The following is a 21,244-nucleotide window of genomic DNA, read 5'->3' on the forward strand; positions in this document are numbered from 1 at the left end:
GACAGCTGTCAACTGTAATCAAGTAAAAAACTTTTGACATTTTGAAGCATTCTCATTGGCTGTTCACTTGCTAGCAAAACAAACATGTTTTTCTGACAGTTGACCGTCAGTAAAGTGATTTTCCTGCGATATATTTAGGTTAGGTTGTCTTAAGTACAACACCCTGTATAATTATTTGAAAAATAAACGGTAAAAACTTACCTTTTAATATACCGAGCGAAAAACACAATTTCGGGCACAATTCGATCTTCGTAGTGTTCCAGAGGCGAATTGGGACTGTAAAACAGCGAAATCGTCATTTTCCAGTAAAAGGCAGTTTCCCAGTTTAAGGCCTCCTCAGGAACGAACCGTTCGCTCGTAAGCGGTAAAGATTCAACGATCTGAGTGACGGATTTGCTTCTAAAAATCATTTTTCCAGAATTTATAATCTATTATACAGGGACGAAACACATCGATCGATATAATTAACTACCTTTAAGAAAGTTTTGGAAATTTGGCAACGTCGAAAAGCTCAAGAAACTTTCAATTTGTGTGGTTGGAAAAACGTGGGCCACTTTGACAATCCGTACTACCCATGACGTTTAATGACAGGCTTATAGTCACCTGACAGCTGTCAAAACATAATAAACAGTGCAGTGAAACTGTAAAATGTCTCCTTGAGGAATCGCGTCGCAAATTGTGATTCGTAACTCTGTAGAGTAAAATTTGACAGTTATGACACTTAACGACACTTGTTTATAGTCAGGTGACAGTTGTTATAACTATTAAAACTCATTTAGCAACGAAATGAAACTAAATCACATTGCAAGTTGTATTTACAGACACTTTGATATGTTTTTTATGTCACCTGACAGCTGCCAAAAATCTAACAGCTGTGACAATCCCAAATATTTCTACCTCTAGGATAAGTCACATTGTATTTATAGTTCTCTAGAGTGTAATTTGACAGTTGTGACGTTAAGTGACGTAAGTACCAAAGTATTTCATAACGTCAAAACTGTCAAATTTGGCTCGATGGACCTGTAAACACAACTTACGGTGAAATTCCTCAAAGAAACACATCTATTTAGTATTTTATACTTCCAGGACATTGGTGAGTGGATTTTGACAGTTATGACAGCTGTCACGTGACGTAAGAAAAGTATTAAAGTCTCCCTTAACGTCGGAACTGTTAAACTTGGCTCCATAGAGCTGTAAACACAACTTACGGTGCAATTCCGCAAAGAAACACATCTATTTGGCATTTTATACTTTCAAGTCACTGGTGAGTGACTTTTGACAGTTATGACAGCTGTCATGTGACGCAAACAAAGTTTTTAAGTGTTTTTAAACGCTTCAAGTGTCAAATTAGGCCTCATGGAGCTGTAAACACAACTTACGGTTCAATTCCTCAAAGAAACACATCTATTTGACATTTTATACTTCCAGGACACTGGTGAGTGGATGTTGACAATTATGACAGCTGTCACGTGGCGTAAGAAAGTATAAAAGTGTTCCTTAACGTCCCAAGTGTCAAATTAGGTCCCATAAAGCTGTAAACCCAACTTACAGTGTAATTCTTCAAAGAAACACATCTATTTGACATTTTACACTTCCAGGACACTGGTGAGTGAGTTTTGACAGATATGACAGCTGTCACGTGACGTAAGAAAAGTATAAAAGTGTTCCTTAACGTCAAAACTATTAAATTTGGCCCCATGGAACTGTAAACACAACTTACGGTGCAATTCCGCAAAGAAACACATCTATTTGGCATTTTATACTTTCAAGTCACTGGTGAGTGTCTTTTGACGGTTATGACAGCTGTCACGTGACGCAAACAAAGTTTTTAAGTGTTTCTAAACGCTTCAAGTGTCAAATTAGGCCTCATGGAGCTGTAAACACAACTTACGGTTCAATTCCTCAAAGAAACACATCTATTTGACATTTTACACTTCCAGGACACTGGTGAGTGAGTTTTGACAGATATGACAGCTGTCACGTGACGTAAGAAAAGTATAAAAGTGTTCCTTAACGTCAAAACTATTAAATTTGGCCCCATGGAGCTGTAAACACAACTTACGGTGCAATTCCGCAAAGAAACACATCTATTTGGCATTTTATACTTTCAAGTCTCTGGTGAGTGACTTTTGACAGATATGACAGCTGTCACGTGACGTAAGAAAAGTATTAAAAGTGTTCCTCAACGTCCCAAGTGTCAAATTAGGCCTTCTGAAGCTGTAAACCCAATTTACAGTGCAATTATTCAAAGAAACACATCTATTTGACATTTTACACTTCCAGGACACTGGTTAGTGAGTTTTGACAGTTATGACAGCTGCCACGTGACGTAAGAAAAGTATAAAAGTGTTCCTTAACGTCAAGACTGTCAAACTTGGCTCCAGGGAGCTGTAAACACAACTTTATTGTGCGATTCCTAAAGAAACACATTTAGTTAACATTTTATACTTCCAGGGAACTGGTGAGTGGGTTCTGACAGTTATGACAGCTGTCACGTGACGTAAGAAAAGTATAAAAGTGTTCCTTAACGTCAAAACTATTAAATTTGGCCCCATGGAGCTGTAAACACAATTTTTACAGTCTAATTATTCACAGAAACACATCTATTTGCCATTTTACTCTTCCAGGACACTGGTGAGTGAGTTTTGACAGATATGACAGCTGTCACGTGACGTAAGAAACGTATAAAAGTGTTCCTCAACGTCCCAAGTATCAAATTAGGTCTCATGAAGCTGTAATCCAACTTACAGTGAAATTATTCAAAGAAACACATCTATTTGCCATTTTATATTTCCCGGTCACTAGTTAGTGAGTTTTGACAGATATGACAGCTGTCACGTGACGTAAGAAACGTATAAAAGTGTTCCTTAACGTCAAAACTATTAAATTTGACCCATGGAGCTGTAAACACCACTTTTACAGTGCAATTCTTCAAAGAAACATCTATTTGACATTTTATACTTCCAGGACACTGGTGAGTGAGTTTTGACAGATATGACAGCTGTCACGTGACGAATTTGGGTCCGTGGAGCTGTAAAGATCGTTTACTTGAAATTCTTATATCGATCAAGGTCTTTCATCGCTAGACACCCTGTATTGCTTATACAGGGTACAAATACGTACTTGAAGTAAAAACTATTTAAAATAAACTTTTGCAACTCGTTGGTTAGTTGTACATCGTTGTCGTCCCCATCAATACGACACGATTTGAGCATTGCAATTATATCTTGATGGTAGCACTCCAACCAACTATTTAAAAACTCGTTGGAAATGTATTGTTTGACTTTGTCGGACTGGTCGTTTATGCCAATCCAAAGAATTATTCTACGATCACTTAGCTGCAAATCAATCGATAATAACCAAAAATTGCATGAAATGCACGATCTGCACCAATAAGATCTACTATTTGACAAACCAGGTTGTTTCTTAACTGGTAAAATATAAGAAACTAGACTCACTTGCAACATTTATCATGTATTGGCCAGTAAAGAACATTTATCATGTTGCAACATGCCTGTACAGCTTCAGGCAACATTTATCATGTTCAAAACCAATTAAAACAGCAGCAAAAACCTTTTATCACGTTGGAAATTCACTTCATTAAAGTCTTGTACATTTAAACCAAAACTAACTTAAGTAAACATTAGTTTATCATGTTGCGACATGCCAGTGCAGTTTAAGGCAACATTTATCGCTTTCAAAATGTTATAAAACACTTTTATCATGCTAAAATTGCAATAATTGTCTTTAAACCACTTTTTAGTACATTGCTAGTCGTAATTTATCATGTTGCAACATTGCTATTTCAAGCAAAACCACATTTATTATTTGTAAAACATGTGAAAATCACAATAAGTGGCCGTTATCATGTTAAACGAGAATAATTCTTCTTTAAACAGTTTCAGGGAAGTTTAAACAGAAATAAAGTTAGCAAAGAGTAATTTATCATGTTGCAACATTACTGTATATTCTAAAGTAGTCTAAAGCAACATTTATCATGTTTAAGACTGGCAGACAACTGAAACTAAGGTTTTCAAGGTTTTAAAGTAAAAAATTGGTTTGCTAATCAATTTTTAGGCTGTCAGTGTGATAGTTCACTTGGAAATCATGAAAATTGATTCAAAATACAAATTTTAGGTCAATTTTAATTGATACGGAGTGAATCTAAAGTTTTCAAAGCAACATTTGAAGTATCCCAGTCAAAATTTGCGTTCCAAAGCAGATTTCAAGGTTTTGAAATCAAAAATTGATTTCCAAGGCAGTTTTCAAGGTTTGGAAGTCAAAATTTGGTTTCCTAATCAATTTTCAGTCTGTAAGTGTGATAGTTCACTTGAAAATCATGAAAACTGACTCAAATTACAAATTTTAGATCAAGTTCCATTGATATGAGTGAATTTAAAGTTTTCAAAGCAACATTTGAAGTGTTCAAGTCAAAATTTGGTTTCCAAGGCAGATTTCAAGGTTTTAAAGTCAAAATTTGGTTTCAAAGACAGTTTTCAAGGTTTTGAAGTCAAAAATTGGTTTCCAAAGCAGTTTTCCAGGTTTGTAAGTCAAAATTTGGTTTCCTAATCAATTTTCAGGCTGTAAGTGTGATAGTTCACTTGAAAATCATGAAAACTGACTCAAAATACAAATTTTAGATCAATTTCCATTGATATGAAGTGAATCTAAAGTTTTCAAAGCAACATTTGAAGTGTCCAAGTCAAAATTTGGTTTTCAAGACAGTTTTCAATGTTTTGAAGTCAAAATTTGGTTTCAAAGACAGTTTTCAAGGTTTTGAAGTCAAAAATTGGTTTCCAAGGCAGTTTTCAAGGTTTGTAAGTCAAAATTTGGTTTCCTAATCAATTTTCAGGCTGTAAGTGTGATAGTTCACTTGAAAATCATGAAAACTGACTCAAAATACAAATTTTAGATCAACTTCCATTGATATGAAGTGATTCTAAAGTTTTCAAAACATCATTTGAAGTGTTCAAGTCAAAATTTGGTTTCCAAGGCAGATTTCAAGGTTGTAAAGTCAAAATTTGGTTTCAAAGACAGTTTTCAAGGTTTTGAAGTCAAAAATTGGTTTCCAAGGCAGTTTTCAAGGTTTTGAAGTCAAAATTTGGTTTCCTAATCAATTTTCAGGCTGTAAGTGTAATAGTTCACTTGAAAATCATGAAAACTGACTCAAAATACAAATTTTAGATCAATTTCCATTGATATGAAGTGATTCTAAAGTTTTCAAAGCAACATTTGAAGTGTCCAAGTCAAAATTTGGTTTCCAAGGCAGATTTCAAGGTTGTAAAGTCAAAATTTGGTTTCAAAGACAGTTTTCAAGGTTTTGAAGTCAAAAATTGGTTTCCAAGGCAGTTTTCAAGGTTTTGAAGTCAAAATTTGGTATCCTAATCAATTTTCAGGCTGTAAGTGTGATAGTTCACTTGAAAATCATGAAAACTGACTCAAAATACAAATTTTAGATCAACTTCCATTGATATGAAGTGATTCTAAAGTTTTCAAAACATCATTTGAAGTGTTCAAGTCAAAATTTGGTTTCCAAGGCAGATTTCAAGGTTGTAAAGTCAAAATTTGGTTTCAAAGACAGTTTTCAAGGTTTTGAAGTCAAAAATTGGTTTCCAAGGCAGTTTTCAAGGTTTTGAAGTCAAAATTTGGTTTCCTAATCAATTTTCAGGCTGTAAGTGTAATAGTTCACTTGAAAATCATGAAAACTGACTCAAAATACAAATTTTAGATCAACTTCCATTGATATGAAGTGATTCTAAAGTTTTCAAAACATCATTTGAAGTGTGCAAGTCAAAATTTGGTTTCCAAGGCAGATTTCAAGGTTTTAAAGTCAAAATTTAGTTTCAAAGACAGTTTTCAAGGTTTTGAAGTCAAAAATTGGTTTCCAAAGCAGTTTTCCAGGTTTGTAAGTCAAAATTTGATTTCCTAATCAATTTTCAGATTGTAAGTGTGATAGTTCACTTGAAAATCATGAAAACTGACTCAAAATACAAATTTTAGATCAATTTCCATTGATATGAAGTGAATCTAAAGTTTTCAAAGCAACATTTGAAGTGTCCAAGTCAAAATTTGATTTCCAAGGTAGTTTTCAATGTTTTGAAGTTAAAATTTGGTTTCCAACGCACTTTTCAATGTTTTGAAGTCAAAATTTGGTTTACAAGGCAGAATTCAAGGTTTTGAAGTCAAAATTTGGTATCCTAATCAATTTTCAGGCTGTAAGTGTGATAGTTCACTTGAAAATCATGAAAACTGACTCAAAATACAAATTTTAGATCAACTTCCATTGATATGAAGTGATTCTAAAGTTTTCAAAACATCATTTGAAGTGTTCAAGTCAAAATTTGGTTTCCAAGGCAGATTTCAAGGTTGTAAAGTCAAAATTTGGTTTCAAAGACAGTTTTCAAGGTTTTGAAGTCAAAAATTGGTTTCCAAGGCAGTTTTCAAGGTTTTGAAGTCAAAATTTGGTATCCTAATCAATTTTCAGGCTGTAAGTGTGATAGTTCACTTGAAAATCATGAAAACTGACTCAAAATACAAATTTTAGATCAACTTCCATTGATATGAAGTGATTCTAAAGTTTTCAAAACATCATTTGAAGTGTTCAAGTCAAAATTTGGTTTCCAAGGCAGATTTCAAGGTTGTAAAGTCAAAATTTGGTTTCAAAGACAGTTTTCAAGGTTTTGAAGTCAAAAATTGGTTTCCAAAGCAGTTTTCCAGGTTTGTAAGTCAAAATTTGGTTTCCTAATCAATTTTCAGGCTGTAAGTGTGATAGTTCACTTGAAAATCATGAAAACTGACTCAAAATACAAATTTTAGATCAATTTCCATTGATATGAAGTGAATCTAAAGTTTTCAAAGCAACATTTGAAGTGTCCAAGTCAAAATTTGGTTTTCAAGACAGTTTTCAATGTTTTGAAGTCAAAATTTGGTTTCCAATGCAGTTTTCAAGTTTTTGAAGTCAAAATTTGGTTTCCAAGGCAGAGTTCAAGGTTTTAAAGTCAAAATTTGGTTTCAAAGACAGTTTTCAAGGTTTTGAAGTCAAAAATTGATTTCCAAAGCAGTTTTCAAGGTTTGTAAGTCAAAATTTGGTTTCCTAATCAATTTTCAGGCTGTAAGTGTGATAGTTCACTTGAAAATCATGAAAACTGACTCAAAATACAAATTTTAGATCAACTTCCATTGATATGAAGTGATTCTAAAGTTTTCAAAACATCATTTGAAGTGTCCAAGTCAAAATTTGGTTTTCAAGACAGTTTTCAATGTTTTGAAGTCAAAATTTGGTTTCCAATGCAGTTTTCAAGTTTTTGAAGTCAAAATTTGGTTTCCAAGGCAGAGTTCAAGGTTTTAAAGTCAAAATTTGGTTTCAAAGACAGTTTTCAAGGTTTTGAAGTCAAAAATTGATTTCCAAAGCAGTTTTCAAGGTTTGTAAGTCAAAATTTGGTTTCCTAATCAATTTTCAGGCTGTAAGTGTGATAGTTCACTTGAAAATCATGAAAACTGACTCAAAATACAAATTTTAGATCAACTTCCATTGATATGAAGTGATTCTAAAGTTTTCAAAACATCATTTGAAGTGTTCAAGTCAAAATTTGGTTTCCAAGGCAGATTTCAAGGTTGTAAAGTCAAAATTTGGTTTCAAAGACAGTTTTCAAGGTTTTGAAGTCAAAAATTGGTTTCCAAGGCAGTTTTCAAGGTTTTGAAGTCAAAATTTGGTTTCCTAATCAATTTTCAGGCTGTAAGTGTGATAGTTCACTTGAAAATCATGAAAACTGACTCAAGATACAAATTTTAGATCAACTTCCATTGATATGAAGTGATTCTAAAGTTTTCAAAACATCATTTGAAGTGTTCAAGTCAAAATTTGGTTTCCAAGGCAGATTTCAAGGTTGTAAAGTCAAAATTTGGTTTCAAAGACAGTTTTCAAGGTTTTGAAGTCAAAAATTGGTTTCCAAGGCAGTTTTCAAGGTTTTGAAGTCAAAATTTGGTTTCCTAATCAATTTTCAGGCTGTAAGTGTGATAGTTCACTTGAAAATCATGAAAACTGACTCAAAATACAAATTTTAGATCAACTTCCATTGATATGAAGTGATTCTAAAGTTTTCAAAACATCATTTGAAGTGTGCAAGTCAAAATTTGGTTTCCAAGGCAGATTTCAAGGTTTTAAAGTCAAAATTTAGTTTCAAAGACAGTTTTCAAGGTTTTGAAGTCAAAAATTGGTTTCCAAAGCAGTTTTCCAGGTTTGTAAGTCAAAATTTGGTTTCCTAATCAATTTTCAGATTGTAAGTGTGATAGTTCACTTGAAAATCATGAAAACTGACTCAAAATACAAATTTTAGATCAATTTCCATTGATATGAAGTGAATCTAAAGTTTTCAAAGCAACATTTGAAGTGTCCAAGTCAAAATTTGATTTCCAAGGTAGTTTTCAATGTTTTGAAGTTAAAATTTGGTTTCCAACGCACTTTTCAATGTTTTGAAGTCAAAATTTGGTTTACAAGGCAGAATTCAAGGTTTTGAAGTCAAAATTTGGTATCCTAATCAATTTTCAGGCTGTAAGTGTGATAGTTCACTTGAAAATCATGAAAACTGACTCAAAATACAAATTTTAGATCAACTTCCATTGATATGAAGTGATTCTAAAGTTTTCAAAACATCATTTGAAGTGTGCAAGTCAAAATTTGGTTTCCAAGGCAGATTTCAAGGTTTTAAAGTCAAAATTTAGTTTCAAAGACAGTTTTCAAGGTTTTGAAGTCAAAAATTGGTTTCCAAGGCAGTTTTCAAGGTTTGTAAGTCAAAATTTGGTTTCCTAATCAATTTTCAGGCTGTAAGTGTGATAGTTCACTTGAAAATCATGAAAACTGACTCAAAATACAAATTTTAGATCAACTTCCATTGATATGAAGTGATTCTAAAGTTTTCAAAACATCATTTGAAGTGTTCAAGTCAAAATTTGGTTTCCAAGGCAGATTTCAAGGTTGTAAAGTCAAAATTTGGTTTCAAAGACAGTTTTCAAGGTTTTGAAGTCAAAAATTGGTTTCCAAGGCAGTTTTCAAGGTTTTGAAGTCAAAATTTGGTATCCTAATCAATTTTCAGGCTGTAAGTGTGATAGTTCACTTGAAAATCATGAAAACTGACTCAAAATACAAATTTTAGATCAACTTCCATTGATATGAAGTGATTCTAAAGTTTTCAAAACATCATTTGAAGTGTTCAAGTCAAAATTTGGTTTCCAAGGCAGATTTCAAGGTTGTAAAGTCAAAATTTGGTTTCAAAGACAGTTTTCAAGGTTTTGAAGTCAAAAATTGGTTTCCAAAGCAGTTTTCCAGGTTTGTAAGTCAAAATTTGGTTTCCTAATCAATTTTCAGGCTGTAAGTGTGATAGTTCACTTGAAAATCATGAAAACTGACTCAAAATACAAATTTTAGATCAATTTCCATTGATATGAAGTGAATCTAAAGTTTTCAAAGCAACATTTGAAGTGTCCAAGTCAAAATTTGGTTTTCAAGACAGTTTTCAATGTTTTGAAGTCAAAATTTGGTTTCCAATGCAGTTTTCAAGTTTTTGAAGTCAAAATTTGGTTTCCAAGGCAGAGTTCAAGGTTTTAAAGTCAAAATTTGGTTTCAAAGACAGTTTTCAAGGTTTTGAAGTCAAAAATTGATTTCCAAAGCAGTTTTCAAGGTTTGTAAGTCAAAATTTGGTTTCCTAATCAATTTTCAGGCTGTAAGTGTGATAGTTCACTTGAAAATCATGAAAACTGACTCAAAATACAAATTTTAGATCAACTTCCATTGATATGAAGTGATTCTAAAGTTTTCAAAACATCATTTGAAGTGTCCAAGTCAAAATTTGGTTTTCAAGACAGTTTTCAATGTTTTGAAGTCAAAATTTGGTTTCCAATGCAGTTTTCAAGTTTTTGAAGTCAAAATTTGGTTTCCAAGGCAGAGTTCAAGGTTTTAAAGTCAAAATTTGGTTTCAAAGACAGTTTTCAAGGTTTTGAAGTCAAAAATTGATTTCCAAAGCAGTTTTCAAGGTTTGTAAGTCAAAATTTGGTTTCCTAATCAATTTTCAGGCTGTAAGTGTGATAGTTCACTTGAAAATCATGAAAACTGACTCAAAATACAAATTTTAGATCAACTTCCATTGATATGAAGTGATTCTAAAGTTTTCAAAACATCATTTGAAGTGTTCAAGTCAAAATTTGGTTTCCAAGGCAGATTTCAAGGTTGTAAAGTCAAAATTTGGTTTCAAAGACAGTTTTCAAGGTTTTGAAGTCAAAAATTGGTTTCCAAGGCAGTTTTCAAGGTTTTGAAGTCAAAATTTGGTTTCCTAATCAATTTTCAATCTGTAAGTGTGATAGTTCACTTGAAAATCATGAAAACTGACTCAAATTACAAATTTTAGATCAAGTTCCATTGATATGAGTGAATTTAAAGTTTTCAAAGCAACATTTGAAGTGTTCAAGTCAAAATTTGGTTTCCAAGGCAGATTTCAAGGTTTTAAAGTCAAAATTTGGTTTCAAAGACAGTTTTCAAGGTTTTGAAGTCAAAAATTGGTTTCCAAAGCAGTTTTCCAGGTTTGTAAGTCAAAATTTGGTTTCCTAATCAATTTTCAGGCTGTAAGTGTGATAGTTCACTTGAAAATCATGAAAACTGACTCAAAATACAAATTTTAGATCAATTTCCATTGATATGAAGTGAATCTAAAGTTTTCAAAGCAACATTTGAAGTGTCCAAGTCAAAATTTGGTTTTCAAGACAGTTTTCAATGTTTTGAAGTCAAAATTTGGTTTCAAAGACAGTTTTCAAGGTTTTGAAGTCAAAAATTGGTTTCCAAGGCAGTTTTCAAGGTTTGTAAGTCAAAATTTGGTTTCCTAATCAATTTTCAGGCTGTAAGTGTGATAGTTCACTTGAAAATCATGAAAACTGACTCAAAATACAAATTTTAGATCAACTTCCATTGATATGAAGTGATTCTAAAGTTTTCAAAACATCATTTGAAGTGTTCAAGTCAAAATTTGGTTTCCAAGGCAGATTTCAAGGTTGTAAAGTCAAAATTTGGTTTCAAAGACAGTTTTCAAGGTTTTGAAGTCAAAAATTGGTTTCCAAGGCAGTTTTCAAGGTTTTGAAGTCAAAATTTGGTATCCTAATCAATTTTCAGGCTGTAAGTGTGATAGTTCACTTGAAAATCATGAAAACTGACTCAAAATACAAATTTTAGATCAACTTCCATTGATATGAAGTGATTCTAAAGTTTTCAAAACATCATTTGAAGTGTTCAAGTCAAAATTTGGTTTCCAAGGCAGATTTCAAGGTTGTAAAGTCAAAATTTGGTTTCAAAGACAGTTTTCAAGGTTTTGAAGTCAAAAATTGGTTTCCAAGGCAGTTTTCAAGGTTTTGAAGTCAAAATTTGGTTTCCTAATCAATTTTCAGGCTGTAAGTGTAATAGTTCACTTGAAAATCATGAAAACTGACTCAAAATACAAATTTTAGATCAACTTCCATTGATATGAAGTGATTCTAAAGTTTTCAAAACATCATTTGAAGTGTGCAAGTCAAAATTTGGTTTCCAAGGCAGATTTCAAGGTTTTAAAGTCAAAATTTAGTTTCAAAGACAGTTTTCAAGGTTTTGAAGTCAAAAATTGGTTTCCAAAGCAGTTTTCCAGGTTTGTAAGTCAAAATTTGATTTCCTAATCAATTTTCAGGTTGTAAGTGTGATAGTTCACTTGAAAATCATGAAAACTGACTCAAAATACAAATTTTAGATCAATTTCCATTGATATGAAGTGAATCTAAAGTTTTCAAAGCAACATTTGAAGTGTCCAAGTCAAAATTTGATTTCCAAGGTAGTTTTCAATGTTTTGAAGTTAAAATTTGGTTTCCAACGCACTTTTCAATGTTTTGAAGTCAAAATTTGGTTTACAAGGCAGAATTCAAGGTTTGGAAGTCAAAATTTGGTTTGGTAATACATTTTCAGGCTGCAAGTGTGATAGTTTACTTGAAAATCATGAAAACTTACTCAAAATACAAATTTTAGATCAATTTTCATTGATACGGAGTGAATATAAAGTTTTCAAAGCAACATTTGAAGTATCCAAGTCAAAATTTGGTTTCCTAATCAGTTTTCAGGCTGTAAGTGTGATAGTTCACTTGAAAACTGACTCAAAAAACAAATTTGAACAAACAATTCTCTATCAAGACTGGAAAAATCAAAAAATGCTTTTGCAACCAAATAACTCGTTCCAGAGTCGGTTTAGGGCAAAAATACACAAGTTTTTTGTAAAAAATTAAATTCCGTGCAAAATAATTTGTGAAAAACTGACCTTGTTCTGCAAATAAATGACAAAATTGGACAATTTTTATTTATTTTTTTTAAATAAAACTGTAGGATAGATTCTTATTGGTGCGCATAAAAGTGATACAAAAACCCTAAAAAAAAAAAATAAAACTCACCTTAATGGCCCGAATTAAAGTGGAAACTTTCTGAAATGCCGTTAACCTCACTTTAAAATCCACATCCCTTGTGCGTTTGATAAGGTGACTTAGTGTTGTATGATTAACGGCGATTTTCTCGGTTGCAAGTTGCCTAATCTAAGGAAAATTTACGTTATTGAGGTTAGGAAATTGGCGAAAATTTGCTTGATACCTTAGCTTGACTGTCGTTTAGTAAAACGAGAAATTTGGCAGTCAGCGAATCGTTAGGATCGTCCAACTTTTGAAATCGGTAGAGCGCTAGAATTGCTTGTTGCCTAATTATGCCTTTGTCGTCCTAAAATATGAGTAAATTACAGAAAAAAAAACGATTATGACAGATCCAGAACTGTCAAATTTGACACTATGCAACAAGCAGAGCGAATGAAAAGCGTCAAACCGTACAAAGTACAAAGCCTAAATTCAATAACTCCCTATTTATTGTAAGGAATAAGTTTCGAGTTGTTTGGTTTGACAAAATCGCCTGTAAAACCCACTTGGAGTAAAAAAATTGCTGTTTTAATCACATTTTTGGAATCCTCATTAAATTTCCTATCCAAAAACATTAAAAAAAAACTAAAAAGTTTGGTACAGTCAGTGTCAAAGTTTGAACTGCCAGAAACACAGTTTGAAAAGACACTCAGGGACAAAATCGATTGTAAAACCCACTTGGAATGAGAAAGTGACAGTTTTAAGCACATTTTTGGAATCCTCATTAAATTTCCTATCCAATAACCTAAAAAACACCACACAATTTGGTACAGTAAAGGAGAAAATTGGTATCAAAGTTTGAACTGACAGAAACACCATTTGAAAGAACAGAGACAAAATTGCCTGTAAAACCCACTTGGAGTGAAAAAATGACGGTTTTAAACATATTTTTGGAATCCTCATTAAATTTCCTATCCAAAAACATTAAAAAAAACGAAAAAGTTTGGTACAGTCAGTGTCAAAGTTTGAACTGCCAGAAACAGCTTGAAAAGACAGTCAGAGACAAAATCGATTGTAAAACCCACTTGGAATGAGAAAATTACAGTTTTAAGCACATTTTTGGAATCCTCATTAAATTTCCTATCCAATAACCTAAAAAACACTACACAATTTGGTACAGTAAGGGAGAAAATTGGTATCAAAGTTTGAACTGACAGAAACACCATTTGAAAGAACAGAGACAAAATTGCCTGTAAAACCCACTTGGAGTGAAAAAATGACGATTTTAAGCACATTTTTGGAATCCTCATTAAATTTGCTATCCAAAAACATTAAAAAAAAACTAAAAAGTTTGGTACAGTCAGTGTCAAAGTTTGAACTGCCAGAAACAGCTTGAAAAGACAGTCAGAGACAAAATCGATTGTAAAACCCACTTGGAATGAGAAAATTACAGTTTTAAGCACATTTTTGGAATCCTCATTAAATTTCCTATCCAATAACCTAAAAAACACTACACAATTTGGTACAGTAAGGGAGAAAATTGGTATCAAAGTTTGAACTGACAGAAACACCATTTGAAAGAACAGAGACAAAATTGCCTGTAAAACCCACTTGGAGTGAAAAAATGACGATTTTAAGCACATTTTTGGAATCCTCATTAAATTTCCTATCCAATAACCTAAAAAACACTACACAATTTGGTACAGTAAGGGAGAAAATTGGTATCAAAGTTTGAACTGACAGAAACACCATTTGAAAGAACAGAGACAAAATTGCCTGTAAAACCCACTTGGAGTGAAAAAATGACGATTTTAAGCACATTTTTGGAATCCTCATTAAATTTGCTATCCAAAAACATTAAAAAAAAACTAAAAAGTTTGGTACAGTCAGTGTCAAAGTTTGAACTGCCAGAAACACAGTTTGAAAAGACACTCAGGGACAAAATCGATTGTAAAACCCACTTGGAATGAGAAAGTGACAGTTTTAAACACATTTTTGGAATCCTCATTAAATTTCCTATCCAATAACCTAAAAAACACCACACAATTTGGTACAGTAAGGGAGAAAATTGGTATCAAAGTTTGAACTGACAGAAACACCATTTGAAGGAACAGTCAGAGACAAAATTGCCTGTAGAACCCACTTATCGGGGATTTAAAGCAGAGAACTTCAAGAGCTACACCGTGGTCAAAACTACAGTTCTGTAACTGTCAAAATAACCAAGTTACGAGCTGTCAAAGTTGACGTTGTTGACAATTACTAATTTGATTTTTTCAATGCAATATCGCCCTAATTGATATCGTTTAAACTCTGACACAACACTTTAACGTTGACATTTGCCTCATAACTGTCAAAACACTGGCCGTGAAGCTATTAAAGTTTATCTTGTCTTTGCCCAGTATAAGTGAATTGCTTCACACTTTTATAGTTCCATCAATGTAGGGTAGGAAAATTACGACAGTTGTGTGACGTATTTGCGACAGTTGACAGTCGTCACGTGACGCTACCGTCACATTACATTTTCATGTCCAAATTTGACAGTTCGTTGAACGCTCTGACGTCACAAATGTCAAAATACCCGAATTGAATGTTCTGTTCTCTGCACTCTAACAGTTATAAGTTTGTCCCTCCTTGTAGTTTGACAAATAAAGACAGTTGTGACGTTTATATGACAGTTTTCATGTGACACTTGAATGTTAACATTTACGTCACAACTGTCAAATAACTCGAGGTGATGTCAGTACTTCTTGTTTTTGCCGCTGCAAGGTGCCTCAAACTTGCTATTTTATAGGTCTATTGGCCATATAGGTCATTATTTGACATTTATGACGTAGATGACAGCTATCACGTGACATTAAGACACTTTTCCATCTTAAGGTTACGTCACAACTGTCAAAATAGTCACCACTAAACTATTAACACCATTTTAACCTCTGTCTTTATTAGAAAAGAGTTTTACAGCTCCACAGTCAATATACGCAAACTTTGACAGTTATGACATATTCACGGCAGTTATTTGACGTTTCTATGAGAGCTGTCACGTTGATTATAAAACCCTTTATAATGACAACTGTCAAAATATTCGACGTAAAGCTAGTTCATCTGTTATTTGCCTGTGCAAGCAAAGTGTCTCAGACTTACCTAACTTTATAGCTTTACTGCCTGCATAGATAATATATATGACAGTTGTGACGTACGTGATAGTTATCACGTGACAATAAAACACTTTTTTGTGGTTACGTCACAACACACAAGGTAATAAATAGGGAGTTGTTGCACGATAAACACCAAAACAATAACACATTAGTAGTGCCAACTTTGACAGCTTGTAAATCGGTTATTTTGACAGTTACAGAGTTCTAATTTTGACCACTGTGTAGCTTTTAAAATACTTTTTAAGCCTCGAATTAGAATGTTTTAGTAAAAGTTACCAATTAGGTAGTTATTGCACAATAAACACCAAACCAACAACAAATTAGTAGTGCCCAACTATGACAGAATTTAGAGGGTCAAGTTGACTATTTTTACTCAAAAATTAACTTTGGCAACACAGCCAATGTAAATTCCTTGTTACAGGGTGATCTATTTTAAAGAGAAACTTACCGTTAACCTGTCTTGCAGCATTTCCTGAATATTATCCGAAAATTCCTGGCTTACTTCACAACCATTTAAATGCTCCGTAAACTTGTTAATTAGACAGCAAGACCAAAATCTCACATTGTCCAACCTGTGAGTGCTGTGCTAAAAAGAAAATCAGCCAAAATTACGCCATTTACTCAATACTGTTGTACTACTAACTTGTAGTAAAAATGTAAACAATTTGGTGATCACAGGGTGATCAATTGTGTCTGTAGGATCGTTCTGTACGGTCCGAGACAGCACCCCACAAAATTTTCCTAGGAAATCAGTCAGTCTGTTGTGGTACACGTTGTTCCCTTTCATATCAGCATGCAGGATTACTCGAAGGGGTTTTTCTAAACAATTCCAGAAATGCTCTACTCCAGCCTCCAGAGTAAATTATTAGGTTAATGTAGGTGAAGAAAAAGTGAATGTTGCTAGTACCTTTTCGTAAATTTTGCGTAAAACCATACAGTTCTTCTGGTGGCAGCCGCTGGACATTTGGGAGGCCTGCAGAATCTCCAAAACCTCCTCCCGCACTTCAAATCCGGGAATTGTCATTTTCAACACTTGCTGCACTAACAAAACCCCAATTTGCACGCATTAAATACCAGAAAAATGTATATAATTGAGAATGTATAACTTGGTAAAAAGTTGTAAACAAAACAAAACGGACCAAAGTTTTTAAACATAACAGATTGGCTTGTGATTGGTTGGTTCAGTTGGCGTTTACTTGTCCTGCTCTGTCACATGTTATTAGAGTAGGACGGCACCACACAGGCTTGTCATCAGTCAGCTGTCAAAACTAACAACCTAACCTAAAAGAAAAGAGGATTATTGGTGGTTAACCTCAATCTGTCAGATTAGTCAGGTCATTTAATAATTTTTATTAAAAACATTGTATAAAAACATATTTTGAGTGAATAATTCAGTGCGATGCCCTCAAAAAAGAAAAAGTACAATGCCCGTTTTCCGGCCGTAAGTGAATCGGTATTTGTTTTCATTGTTGCAGTTGTAGGGGTGATTTGGTTTTTTTTTAGGGTCGTATCAAAAAAATCATGCAAACTGACGAGGAAGTCGGTAAAGTGGCCCAGGCAGTACCAGTTATAATCTATATCCTTTTTTAATAGCAATTTTGTGTGTTTGTACCTCCTAAATACTTTAAAAAGTAGTGAAAATGGGCACCATGGAGTGTCACAGTTTGTACCATCAAAAATGTTTTTTATATTAATTAATTGTTGTAAAACACTTTCCTTAACGTTATATCCACCTAAAGCACTGGAAATGTTCATTGAATCCCTCCTGAAGAAATCATCACAAATTACACAAAGCAGAAATGCAAAAACACTGACACCGTCCCATATGAAACAGTGTATCCTCTCGGAAAGTCGTTTCGACTTTCTCAAAGGTAATTCCCGAACATGTTAATATACAGGGTGGTTCAAATTTAAGACGTTGTGTAGACTTGGTGAAGAATATTCCGGATGCAAGCATCCAGGAAGACAACGAAAACAACGCTTTGGCGGAGTCGAACGTTGATTTCGGGTGTATTCGGGAGGAACCGGGGACCCCAGTCGAGCCGAGGCCGCCTCCCAAAGAGAAAAGAAAAAGTCTTCAGGGTGCCTGTAAGTGTAATTTACAGGGTGGACACTGCAAGGATCAGAAAAGGATCTAAATTTGTTTATTTTTACCTGATAGCTAAAATGTCAAGTTTGACAGAAACGTCAAAAAATGGGCAGAAAAATCAAACAGGAAATCATCAATCAAAAGTCAACTGTCTAAAACAACCATCAAGCTGTAAAGTGTATTGACTGTAGTTGATAAACATTTCTAAAGAATGATTTTACTTTAGCGCTCTATGGTTGTTGTTTAATGAAGATTCCAAAAATGTGCTTAAAACTGTCATTTTGTCACTCTAAGTAGGTTTTACAAGTGATTTTGTTCCTGACTGTCCTTTCAAACTGTGTTTCTGGCAGCTAAAACTTTGACCCTGCTTTTCTCCCTGACTGTACCAAAATTTGTGGTGTTTTTTTAGTATATTGGATAGGAAATTTAATGAGGATTCCAAAAATGTGCTTAAACCTGCCATTTTTTTACTCCAAGTGGATTTTGTGGCTGACAAATTGTGTTTCTGTGGGTAAAACAGATTTGAAGTAAGAAAATAACCAGTTTAAACACATTTTTGGAATCCTTATTAAATTTCCTATCCAATAAACTAAAAAAACACCACAAAATTTGGTACAGTCAGGAAGAAATGTTGTGTCAAAGTTTGAACTGTCAGAAACACAGTTTAAAAAGACAGTCAGGGACAAAATCACTTGTAAAACCTACTTAAGGTGACAAAATGACAGTTTTAAGCACATTTTTGGAATCCTCATTAAATTTCCTATCCAATCACCTCAAAAACACTACAAAATTTGGTACAGTCAGGGAGAAAAGCAGTGTCAATATTTGAACTGCCAGAAACACAGTTTATAAGGACAGTCAAAGACAAAATCACTTGTAAAACCTACTTAGAGTGACAAAATGACAGTTTTAAGCACATTTTTGGAATCCTCATTAAATTTCCTATCCAATCACCTCAAAAACACTACAAAATTTGGTACAGTCAGAGAGAAAAGCGGTGTCAAAGTTTGAACTGCCAGAAACACAGTTTGTAAGGACAGTCAAAGACAAAATCACTTGTAAAACCTACTTAGAGTGACAAAATGACAGTTTTAAGCACATTTTTGGAATCCTCATTAAATTTCCTATCCAATCACCTCAAAAACACTACAAAATTTGGTACAGTCAGAGAGAAAAGCGGTGTCAAAGTTTGAACTGCCAGAAACACAGTTTGTAATTACAATCAAAGACAAAATCACTTGTAAAACCTACTTAAGGTGACAAAATGACAGTTTTAAGCACATTTTTGGAATCCTCATTAAATTTCCTATCCAATCACCTCAAAAACACTACAAAATTTGGTACAGTCAGGGAGAAAAGCAGTGTCAATATTTGAACTGCCAGAAACACAGTTTATAAGGACAGTCAAAGACAAAATCACTTGTAAAACCTACTTAGAGTGACAAAATGACAGTTTTAAGCACATTTTTGGAATCCTCATTAAATTTCCTATCCAATCACCTCAAAAACACTACAAAATTTGGTACAGTCAGAGAGAAAAGCGGTGTCAAAGTTTGAACTGCCAGAAACACAGTTTGTAATTACAATCAAAGACAAAATCACTTGTAAAACCTACTTAAGGTGACAAAATGACAGTTTTAAGCACATTTTTGGAATCCTCATTAAATTTCCTATCCAATCACCTCAAAAACACTACAAAATTTGGTACAGTCAGAGAGAAAAGCGGTGTCAAAGTTTGAACTGCCAGAAACACAGTTTGTAATTACAATCAAAGACAAAATCACTTGTAAAACCTACTTAAGGTGACAAAATGACAGTTTTAAGCACATTTTTGGAATCCTCATTAAATTTCCTATCCAATCACCTCAAAAACACTACAAAATTTGGTACAGTCAGGGAGAAAAGCAGTGTCAATATTTGAACTGCCAGAAACACAGTTTATAAGGACAGTCAAAGACAAAATCACTTGTAAATCTACTTAGAGTGACAAAATGACAGTTTTAAGCACATTTTTGGAATCCTCATTAAATTTCCTATCCAATCACCTCAAAAACACTACAAAATTTGGTACAGTCAGAGAGAAAAGCGGTGTCAAAGTTTGAACTGCCAGAAACACAGTTTGTAATTACAATCAAAGACAAAATCACTTGTAAAACCTACTTAAGGTGACAAAATGACAGTTTTAAGCACATTTTTGGAATCCTCATTAAATTTCCTATCCAATCACCTCAAAAACACTACAAAATTTGGTACAGTCAGGGAGAAAAGCAGTGTCAATATTTGAACTGCCAGAAACACAGTTTATAAGGACAGTCAAAGACAAAATCACTTGTAAAACCTACTTAGAGTGACAAAATGACAGTTTAAAGCACATTTTTGAAATCCCCAATAATTTTCCTATCTCATAACCTGAAAAATCACCCCAGAATTTGGTACAGTCAGGGAGAAAAGCAGTGTCAAAATTTTAGCTGTCAGAAACACAGTTTGAAAGACAGCCAGGGACAGAATTGCTTGTAAAACCCACTTGGAGTGAGAAAATGACAGTTTTAAGCACATTTTTGGAATCCTCATTCAATTTCCTATCCAATAAACTCAAAAAACACCACAAAATTTGGTACAGTCAGAGAGAAAAGCGGTGTCAAAGTTTTAATTGCCAGAAACACAGTTTAAAAAGACAGTCAGGGACAAAATCACTTGTAAAACCTACTTAGAGTGACAAAATGACAGTTTTAAGCACATTTTTGGAATCGTCATTAAATTTTCTATCCAATAACCTCAAAAAACACTTTAAATTTGGTATAGTCAGGGAGAAAAGCGGTGTCAAAGTTTGAACTTTTCACAAAATTAATTTTTTGAAGAAAACAGCTTGTCAACTATTTAAAATAACCATTGTGCTGTAAAGTCAAGTTTAGGTTAGGTTACAAACGTTTCTGATATTGAATATAGTAACAAAAGCATTTCTGAAGAATGATTTCACTTTATCGCTCTACGGTTGTGTAAAAGACAGTTGACATTTTTAATATGACATTTGACAGTGAGTAATTGTATTAATCCACTTTATTCGTCGATATTTTACAAAACTAGACTTGTTTTGTCCACCCTTGACGCATTTTTCTGATTAACATATTGAAATTGACCGATTTGGCAACAAGGCAAAATACTAACCGAATTTACAGCGTCGACTTTCGTTCCTCGAGAAACGTCAACGAGCCGAACGCCTGTCATTCAGTACGGTCCGGACCTGTCACAAAACAGCCGACTGAACTTTTCGGTGGACAATTTGCTGCGAACTACGTCACAGGAAACGTCAAAGTTGCACGTGACCATCGACTCGCGCGACATTGACGCGCAACCGGTGACGTCACCGGAAGTGGCGCTCTCTGCCGGCGGTGCGGGAGGGAATTTGTGTATTGACGAAGACTACGATAATTAGCCGTTAATTTTGGACAGTTTTTTTTTGTGCGTGAATAGGACGGAACAAACGGTTTTCTTTGTCGCAAAAGTGGATTTTTGTAAAGATTTGTTTAGTTAATAATTTGTAATTTTTGATTAAGTGAAGATGTTTGTAAACTGTAAAGAATATACATTTTATTTTCTTTGAAAA

The 21,244-nt window shown here is 33.6% G+C and overlaps 2 protein-coding genes across 2 annotated transcripts in view; one reads left to right on the forward strand and one right to left on the reverse strand.

The window, feature by feature from the left end:
- The window catches only part of LOC145734527 (condensin complex subunit 3-like), a 32,681-nt gene extending 16,023 nt beyond the window's left edge, over nt 1-16,658 (reverse strand). The window contains exons 1-7 of the mRNA XM_081987949.1: nt 16,459-16,658; nt 16,195-16,401; nt 16,000-16,137; nt 12,641-12,763; nt 12,448-12,585; nt 3,124-3,338; nt 202-399 (exon numbers count right to left, since the gene is read on the reverse strand). Of these exons, the coding sequence (XP_081844075.1) occupies nt 202-399; nt 3,124-3,338; nt 12,448-12,585; nt 12,641-12,763; nt 16,000-16,137; nt 16,195-16,401; nt 16,459-16,575 (1,136 nt within the window). The 5' untranslated portion in view covers nt 16,576-16,658. The remainder of the gene's footprint in view (nt 1-201; nt 400-3,123; nt 3,339-12,447; nt 12,586-12,640; nt 12,764-15,999; nt 16,138-16,194; nt 16,402-16,458) is intronic.
- A 178-nt stretch (nt 16,659-16,836) lies between these two features.
- On the forward strand, nt 16,837-21,244 carry NC2alpha (negative cofactor 2 alpha). Its single transcript, XM_081987950.1, has 5 exons — nt 16,837-16,992; nt 17,055-17,127; nt 17,285-17,422; nt 17,478-17,639; nt 20,817-21,244. Exons 1-5 carry the CDS (start codon nt 16,951-16,953, stop codon nt 21,071-21,073), a joined length of 672 nt encoding a protein of 223 aa, XP_081844076.1. The 5' UTR covers nt 16,837-16,950; the 3' UTR covers nt 21,074-21,244.

The sequence above is a fragment of the Ips typographus genome, linkage group LG10 (genome assembly GCF_016097725.1).
Source record: "Ips typographus isolate SLU linkage group LG10, UJ_Ityp_2.0, whole genome shotgun sequence".
Taxonomy (NCBI): domain Eukaryota; kingdom Metazoa; phylum Arthropoda; class Insecta; order Coleoptera; family Curculionidae; genus Ips; species Ips typographus.